The 9,717-nt window shown below is 39.5% G+C and overlaps 1 protein-coding gene across 1 annotated transcript in view; it reads right to left on the bottom strand.

The window, feature by feature from the left end:
* The window catches only part of efna3a (ephrin-A3a), a 70,283-nt gene extending 67,030 nt beyond the window's left edge, over window positions 1-3,253 (bottom strand). Inside the window, exon 1 of the mRNA XM_043217222.1 lies at window positions 2,491-3,253. Coding sequence (XP_043073157.1) covers window positions 2,491-2,600 — 110 coding nt within the window. The 5' untranslated portion in view covers window positions 2,601-3,253. The remainder of the gene's footprint in view (window positions 1-2,490) is intronic.
* Window positions 3,254-9,717: the final 6,464 nt, after the last annotated feature.

Consider the following 9,717-nt stretch of genomic DNA (forward strand, 5'->3'; position numbering starts at 1 on the left):
ACTGATCTGGGATCAGTATTCATGCCGTAAGGCCTCAGAGAGTTCCTCGGCTACCTGCAATCTGGGTCAGTTTACGCATTATTTTACAGATCTTCTCCCAGTGTGGGAGTAGAAATAGACTCTGTACTAACAGAGACATACAGGTACAAACGCCCTGACACCGAGTTCTGAACAAGCACAACTCTCAGAAACATTCATACGCAACAATAACAGTTCTCAAATATTTATTTATTTTTTTAAGTGAACCTGACAAGACTCAAAGGCCATGTACACGCTGTGAAGTTTCAAGAGTGACAACTGCATTTAAACACAAGAGTGAATGCCCAAAAATATTGTTCCGTTTGTGGAACACAACTCGCTCCTGAAATTGCTAAACACAATGATTTCCACAAAATCACACACGAAATCTACATCCTTAGAAATCGGTCTCACAAAACATGTGACTTTTTTTATGTACAGGCTTTTGTGTCTTTTGTCCAGTTGTTAAAGTGAGCTAATACGAGTCGATGTTTTGGTCTTAGTTCCAAAACAAAACATTGGGATTTATTATAGGCTTGTTCTTGCGAGACCTGGCAACCCGAATGAGTCAAGCCTGATACCTCACTCTTCCGCTGGGATTTTGTCGCAAGAAGCCAGGCACATTTCTGAATCAAATTTAAATATGCCTATGAACTAGTTGTTCAATTCAATTCCATCCACACTGCATTTTTGTTAATGCAGTTGTCACTACCTACATTTTTGAAGAGTCGGCCTAATTCGGTTGTAGAATGCCGTTTTTTCTCCTGTGAATCACTGAACTGTGTGTGTACAGAACAGAATTAAGCATTAAACGTTGAACTGGCACCCAGACTCGGCTGCAACATAACTGCAGTAAAAAAAAAATACACATTACATCAGAAATATATTTAGCCCTTTATATTCATTCATACCTGATATACATGCACAAACCTTTCACTCTTTTCCACTTCATATTTCAATTCATAATTATCACCAATGTAACTGAATGAATTATTCCATACAGCCTACTTTTCATCTTGCTATATAAATGCAGATAAGCAGACATCTGTAGACATCTAACCAAAACTTGCGTTCAAACACAAAGGATAATTAAAAGGTAATAGATAACAGTATCAACAGAATGTGACACGCGGGGAAACGTGTGACTGCTGTGCACTTTGAAGATGCTGTGGTTAAGATAATGAGGACCTGGGTATTAATGAGGCTCTCTTCTCATCTTTTCTACACACAAACACACACACACACACACACAACTCTCTTACACATTTAATTGCTCCTGCAGCTGGTGCTTGTTCGGCCCATAGCTTGCTCCAGAGGCTTTTGAGTAATGCTAAACCCATGTTCGGGGGGCAATGCTCGCTGACATTCACGCCACATACTCTGACCCTCGGTTTGAATACGAGTAATATTTCCATACCATTTCCATCGCATAAAGCGATGCATATCAATAGCGAGATGAAAGAGGGGAAATACAGCAAAAAGAACCACTGAAAGCGATACAGAAATGAGAGGAGAACGGGTAAGCAGAATATAGCCAGGAGATAAGTGGATGAGATGAATACAAATAGACATGAGGGGGAAGGGAGGAGCTGCTCGCCCTCCCTTTTATCAGAGGAGAGATAAATGTGATTAATCTTAAGATAATAACACTAAAGGCACAAGACTTCTCATTCATCACCACTACAGTTCATGTAATTACAGACAAAAGAAATTAAACTGAAGAAAGCTACAGTGTAGAAGCCCTTCTAGACAAGAGAACAGGGCAGAAGAGGAGGAGGGGGAAAAGATCTATGGCGAGATATATATATATATATATATATATATATATATATATATATATATATATATATATATATATATATATAAAAAAGTGAAGAAAAGCACACTGATTTTTCTCACTGATTATTTAGCTATCCAGTCTGGGCTGTCAGGTAATGTGAATTATCACCTGTCAGCACACAATCAAGTCCTGTGACAGTAGAAGAAATAAATCAATCCGGAGGCTGAAGCAAACATGTCTCAATCAGGAGGCACTTCATCAACTTCTTCCTCGGCGGTCGAAATGTGCAGCACGTGACCAGACAATTGTCACTTAAATCAAAACTCTCACGTGAATCTCATGCAACCTGTCGAGAACGTGCTCGGGTTACATATGCATCACCCCAAAAATGTTGATTTATTTATTAATTTTTTAAATAAAAAAAGGAATAGTTTGAAAACAAATCGCTTTAGAATCTGGCAAAAACGTGATTAATCGCCACTGAAATCGTTTCAGTGCATACTGAACTTCTCGCGTAAACATCTTTAAGTAAAAAAAGCCCCACATTTTTTTTCCTTGCGATTTCTTTGGTGACCCGGACGTGTCATCCGCGAGATTCACCGGTCTTTTCTCCCTCGTTCTCCACGCGTTTACCGTCGCGCGGGAGCTAAGCCTCCCCATACCCGCTGTAGAAAACTTATGAACCCACTTACTGGATGTTTGAGCTGTTCCAGTAAACGGCGTGACGGTTGTTCCCGTGAACCGGGCGCAAGTTCGTCCAGGCGAGCGCGAGGAGGTAGAGGGAAACCGCCGCGAGAGCCATTATAATATCCCTGCGTTCACGTGCACCTGCTGTGGTCTCTTCGCCTTCTTCGACTCTCAGTCCCCCAGTCCCACGCGAAACCAGCGGGGTTTTTTTTACAACATTTCAGCGACTCGGCAAGCGGACGGACAGTCGCGAAGCGTTTATCTCGCAAAGCCGTGCCGCAGTACGGCTAGTTTGTTCAGTCAGAGAGCTTCGCGCTTTTCCGAATGCAACTCCATGGCAGAGAGACGCGCATCCGAGGCATCCTGAGCAGGTCTGTCGGAATGTACTGAAACAAGTTACCGAATAATTCCTTCCCGCGACAAAACCCTCCTCAATAAAGGAAAATGGCAGGACGAACTGCCGACGGCAGATTACAAAAAAAAAGAGAGAGTCGCCTGCGTCGTCAGCGGCAGGTGTCTCTTTGGTTAGATGACAGGCGTCGACTGGAGAGACGGAAAAAAAAAATAACCGACTCGATAAGTGTAAAAGACGATTTTGTCAGCTTGCACTGCTGTGTATTTCGGTCAGTGAACTTCTGTGAGCTTTTTGCGAGATCCTCTATGCGTTTCGTCCAAACGCACACGGGATGTCAAACAGTAATAGGAAAAGTAAGGCAATCGCAGGCGTCCTCACTGACTCGTTTTCTGCTCCCGCCACAGCGTATGATTGACAGGTTGCGGCTGCCTGAGCGGTGGCCACGCCCCCACCGCCCACTCACCTAATAAGACATGTATATTTAATAAACCTAAATAATTTGGTAGAGCTGTTTTCTGGATTATTGTTGCCCTTTTTGAGCTTTTCACCCACGCTACATTTCAAGACATAGTGTGCATTTGATATATGGGTCAGTGACAAATAATTTATTTTTTAATTTTTTTTCAAATACTTCATTTGTTTACATTACACATTTTCAAATATTGTTAATATTTTTAAAGAAAGCTAGATCCCTGCTCTTTTCCCTACGATTTGTAATCTCCGGGCAGTTACACCACTCATACAAAACGACATATTTCCTTGGTTATGCAATATTGTCCCAGTTAGGGACATCTTTCTAGGGCTCAATACATAATAAACGCAAACGTGCGATAAAACATACAAAAGCCGCTTCATTTAAAATAAACACAATTTTAAAGAATCCAAAAGGGTAAGCTTATTAAAAAAGTCTGACTTAGATTGGCACAAAAGAGTTTGTGTCTGGGCTTCCCTTGATACAGATCGAAGTCTCTGAATAGATCAGCTTCCTCCAATCCTATTGCATGAGGCGTTGGATGTCTTTTTACATTCAACGATTGAAAGATACCTTTACCTAGGTGTGTTAAAACCATCGTTAGCTACGGTCACAAGTTCCACCGAGTTGGTTGCCGATAACAGACCGTACCTTTATTGCCTGATATCATAAGATTTCCAGAACTGATCTACTGAAGAAAATTAGATTGGATCATTAGACATGATGTTATAGTGCACTGACTCACACTGTACTTTGCGCACTGTATTTATCCAATCATCATCAGATATTATGAATCCACAGGATTAACTGTTAACCCTGAGTTAAGTATGGACAGTATGCGACGTGAAAATCTGCTTGTTTGCCATATTGAAGTGTGCACTACTGAGTGTACTCTACGGTACTCTAGCGTATGGCATTTAAACTGGTAATTTGCTATGGAGCCATCCACCTCCGCTAAAAGTGACCGTTAAGTGCATGAAGTGTCCAACATTCCACACTGTTTTTGTCAGGTGGGTAACAGTTCATCTTTGAAGCATTTGAAGTACAGTATACTTCTTATTGTTGGTGTTTTCAGTGTAACCTCTTGCTATTTATACCGCAAAATGTTAAAACCAGTGCATAAGCATGCAAATTGGGATGCACCCACACCGCTGGTCAAAAAAAGTTGGAATAATTAAGTTTTTACAGAGTATTGAACTCTTTTATGCTCACTTGGGTTGATTTGATTATTTTCCATTGAAATGTTTTTTAGAAATATAACAAATTCCTGTCACTGCAAAGCTCAGTTCATCATTATTCCAGTCTGCCGTGTCGCACGATCCTTTAGAAATTATTCTAATTTTAGAATATTTCTGACCGTGATGCACGACCATTCAAACTCCTAGGGTAAATAAACAATGAAATAATGAATATTTTAATTCAACAAGAAAGCATACATTCCTTAAAAGCAATTGTAAAGGCTTTTATAATGCTACAAAAGATAAAAAAAATATATATATATTTTTAAGAAGCAAAAAAACTAATTAGGCAGCAGTGCTCATGCGTGTACATTGTGTAGGCCTACTTCTACCAAAACTATACCAAAGGTTTAGCCATGACATTTCTATGCACATCATTCAGTATTTTTAAACCTCTGAGTTTAAGCATTTGAAAACGAACCAATGATGTATGACTAATTGGTCTATCCGCTTTCTCTCGTCTTGTATGTTGGCCTATTGTCATTCTCAGCATCACTCTTCCCCGCTCTGCCTTTCTTTCTTTCCTGTGTTCTCCCTCTTTCAATCTCTGCTCCCGTTCTCTGTTGTTTTTGTCAGGGATGCTGCCTCTCTTGTGTCCCCTCCAGGCATGTTGCTGTGGTGACAGCGGTAAAGGGGATGAGAGAGAGGGAGAACTATCACTTCTTTAACTCGCTGCATCTACCGTCCTTGCACTTGTCTGTGCATACTCTGCCATGTCGATTGCCTCTGTTGTCAATCACGTTCTTTTTTTTTTTGTCTCCCTCCAGAGTCCATTTCTCATCCAGTATTAAACCGTTTCGCTTGCCGTAGCCGTATCTTTGCATCTCGAGACTTTATCGTCTTCCCGTCCCGAAATCAAAGTTCCTCTTTGAGAGTGTCTGTTCTAAGTCTGACCCTTCAAAATGGTTTTGTCTCCATTGTATCCGAGACGTGAGCCGTCCTTTTCATACGCCTCGGCGTTATGTCTGTCACGCATGTTCACATGTCTTTTGTGTGTCTTCTGTAATCAGATACATTTGGCTGGGGTTTTGAGTGATGGCGATTTGCTGATGTGCGCATTGTGGCTGAGGCGTTGCTAGGCAGCGGGAGACATTAGTAAAACTAGGCTGTTTCTGTTTGCTTTTTACGTGTTGGTTGTGATTAATTCATGAGTAGCCCTGCTATGGGCACATTGATTATCCAGATAATCCATTATCATCAATGTGACTAGCTGCAGTCATGTATCCTTGTTTGGTGTTTAATTGCTTTTCCCAAGGTTTTTATTCACGGGGCATGCGAGATCACACGGAGACGGGCGCGTTCTGTTCTCTGTTCTCCTCCCTCTCCGTTACCCGTCCCTCATCCATCTCGTTTTCTATGTCAACTAATTCATTCTTCCTCCCGTATTCTCCCCCGTCTGCTGTCACACCATTTATCTGAACGTTTCAATCTTGGTCACAAATTTTATTTGCATCGTCTCATTATAGCGATGATTTATTTGTTGTTACAAAGTTTTTATATACAACAGACTTCAAAAAAGCAGAATGAGATTTAGTCGGTACAAGAGATGTTTCTTATTTTTTTCGTTCGTCGGTCAGCGAGCCCGTTCGTGTTCGTACATATAACGCAAATTATGGCGCGTACAGCGTCTACCAAACGTTAGGAAATATTCTAGCTACATTCTGATTTCGTGGTGAATTTTTGATAAGAGGTAAAAAAAGTATGAATACGTTTGATTAGGATGAAAAAAGAAAAGAGAAGCCACATCTAGACTTTGTTCTGATTGGTCCGTTGTTCTTTCAATCAATCAGTGAACGTCTAAAGGTGGCTGACTCAGTAAAGCATAAATGTAGCATTACGTCAGAATAGTCCAAACAGCTGATAAAAACAGTGAAGTGAAAAGATGTATGTTTGTAAGAAACAAATCTATAGTAAGTGTATCTGGGCAAAATACAAACGTCCATAATCCATAATAATGCTTCCTCCAGTAAAAAAAAAAGCCAAGATAAGACCATTTTTTCGCTATATAAAACAATATTATGGATAAAGAATTAATATTTTAGCTAGGATTAAACAGTTGTTTGCTAGTTTGGTTTGCTTGTTTGGACTTTCATCCTGACGGCACCCATTCACTGCATAAGATCGATCCACTGCTGAGCAAGCGATGCTAAATTTCTCCAAATTTGTTTCCGATGAAGAAACAAACTTGTCTACATCTTAGACGGCCTAGGGTGAGTTCGTTTTAAGCAAAAGTTCATTTTTTGGTGAACATTAACATTATTGTTTTATTTAAAATATAAGTAAAATAAAAAATAAATAATTATCACCGGTCTTCAGTGTCAGTTACTGCCAAATGAGTAGTTGTCCCAAAACTTCACTTACTTACTCACCCTTGTTTTAATCAAAATGGTTATTATGGAGTGAACTATCTTTAAGAAAAATATATGTGGATGCTGCCCAAAATGTCACTTTTATCAATTGCGTTTCCTATTTTGGGGAAAAACTGTTGCGCAGGCAACAAGACAGCAAGTGTGTCTTACTGCAGGATTCATCAGGTTCATCCGCTCAGTGCTAGCTTAAAGAGCTGTCCGTGGTCCTGAAGTTTCCTATATTTTCCATGGTGCTGAACTTTGCGTTGGCCTTTGAAGGATGCTTTTCAGAGAAACTAATATAGCTATTCAGTGCAGCCAAAATGCTATAGACAAAGGGGGTTTCTTTCTCTTCTTCACTCTATCACGTTCAGGGTTACATAAGTGTATTAAACTGAACTGACAGTGCCACCTCGCCTGCTACATTCCATTCAGTCGGCTCTTTCTCTTTTTCTACTATTCATTTTTTTCCCCCTAGTACTTTCTCACCGAGGCGGTCTGATATGAATTAGCAAACGTCTGTGTGCATGAGTGTGCATATCTAAGCACGCAGATGCACAAGTGTGTGAGTATGTGTACTTTTAAGTGAGTCAGGCAGGCCTGAACTCCAGGTGGGCCTCTACTGTTTGTACCCTTGAGCAGCTACTTAACCTGATTCGCTCCAGTGCCTCCCCAGCTGTACTAATGGCTAATGTGATTGTGGAAACAGAGGCCTTGGATAAAGGCATCTGCCAGGCAAATCGCCGGCAATATTGTGCAGTGTCACGACTTAAAGACTGATTTAGAGCGTGGAGCGAAGGATGAAGAAAGGAGACGGCGAAAAAGAAATATGTAGCGAGACATTAAAAATTGAATTACAAAGATGGATGACAAAGGTGAGTAAAAGGAGAGGTGAAGGAATAGACCACGTCTGTAACAGCAAATAAGATAAAGAAGAATAAGAAAAGAAACCAAAATGAAATTCAGTCTTTGACAGGTTGCTCAGATTATTCAGTATGAGATGACTGAGGCAGTTTCGCAAAAAGCTGACTCAAAGTGGATGATGATGCAGTGCAATGGCATATAATTTTTCGGCGGTCAGAGATGTCAGTGCACACGATGGCAAGGCCAGGAATAAATGCTCTTTCAAAGATTGATATTGAAGATTTTGGAGAGAGCAGAGAGATATAAAGGTGTTTAGATGGGTGTATCCGTGGCTGTAAAGTGTTTTTACAGCTTATCAGAGAGACAGAAGACATTTGTACGCCGACATATTTGAAATGAAGAGTTTTTAAACACTTTTAATGAGAACTGCATCTGTATGAAGGTTGCATAATACTACTTAATTTTAAATTTACCACAGCTAAGCTACACCATCATTTTTTTTAAACACTTTTTTCTCATTTTGAGCTGGTATGCTTGTGTGTTTTAGATAAGATCAACATGAAATTGTGGCGAAATCAAATCGTATGACTGCAATTAGCAAATAACAATGATCCAGTCGGTTCCTGACTGATAAAATCAAGTCTCATCTAAAATATCCTTTCACATTCGAGGAGCCATTTCACTTGGATATACAAGGGAATAACAGGGAAGAAAAAAATTACAACATTAACAACTGCCCACAGTGATTTTAAATCCAGTGCTGTGTTTCTCTAAAATTAACTTTTTTGTTTTTATATCTTTATTGCTTTCTAAAATTAACTATGCGATTCATTTAAAAATCTGTTTTTATGCCTTGCAAGCGTAATGACTGGTATTCTTTGACTTATTTTACAAAAAATTTAAAAATCTACTGATTTATATATATATATATATATATATATAGGGTAAGACCAGTGAAAATGTTGGAAAGACAGGCAGTTCAAAAAAGGAAAAAAGAAAAAGAAAGCAAGTTCAGAATACACTCCATTTTACATTTTTTTAAATTATAATATAATTTAATATAATTTTGCCTTCAACATCACAATATGTTTGGACTTCTAATAGTTGCCAGATTGTAGATTGTTTATATTGTTTATATACTTAATAGTGTCACCTATATCGTCTTGATAATAGAACACTTAGTGGGCGTTAACTATCGCTCTGGAAGTAATTGGTGGTAGATATTATTTTCTAACACTTTTGCTGTATTTTATAGAATTATCGAGTATGCATCTCCTCAAACCCGCTGTATTATGGAGTTTACATGGGGCCATGTCTCTTCCCCAGCTTCTCTTTTAAGCCACGTTTCAAGCCAATTCGTTGTGTACAGCAAAGCAAATGCACAATCAACATGCGGGTCAATAAATGGCCAAGTACCAGCCGTCTCTACTGACCAAGCAGCAACGAGTACGATCGATTAAGGAAGTAATTAAGTAAGACTCCCAATGAATCCATGGGTGGTCATCCCTTGTTTTGTTGTTCCTGGTATGTCTTTGTCTTTCTCCTTAGCTTTTTCATTATCTCTTACACTGAGTTTGCTCCTTTTGCCTGCTTTGATAAGATAAGCAGAGTAGTCTCAAAGGATTTAAAGACATTTGAGTCTGGCCTTCTCTCAGACCGGCCTGGTATGACTCTGCTGAACTTGTTTCAGCGTTTAGTCTGAGATGAGTTTGAGAGTGACTGATGACTCGCTCTGATTGATAAGGTCACGCTATTGTACTACAATGCACTAACGTTGATTTGTCTGCTCAGGAAGATGTGAACACTCCAAGGAAAATGCCCTCTGTTGATTTCAGACAAAAAAAAAAAAAAAGGTCTGCCATCTTGACCGAATCGCTTATTTTCAAGTGATTTTTTCTTGATTTTTTGAAAGAAAATTTTCAGAGTTTGAAGCTCAGCGCTTATGTGAACCTTTG

Source organism: Puntigrus tetrazona, chromosome 19 (assembly GCF_018831695.1).
Source record: "Puntigrus tetrazona isolate hp1 chromosome 19, ASM1883169v1, whole genome shotgun sequence".
NCBI lineage: Eukaryota > Metazoa > Chordata > Actinopteri > Cypriniformes > Cyprinidae > Puntigrus > Puntigrus tetrazona.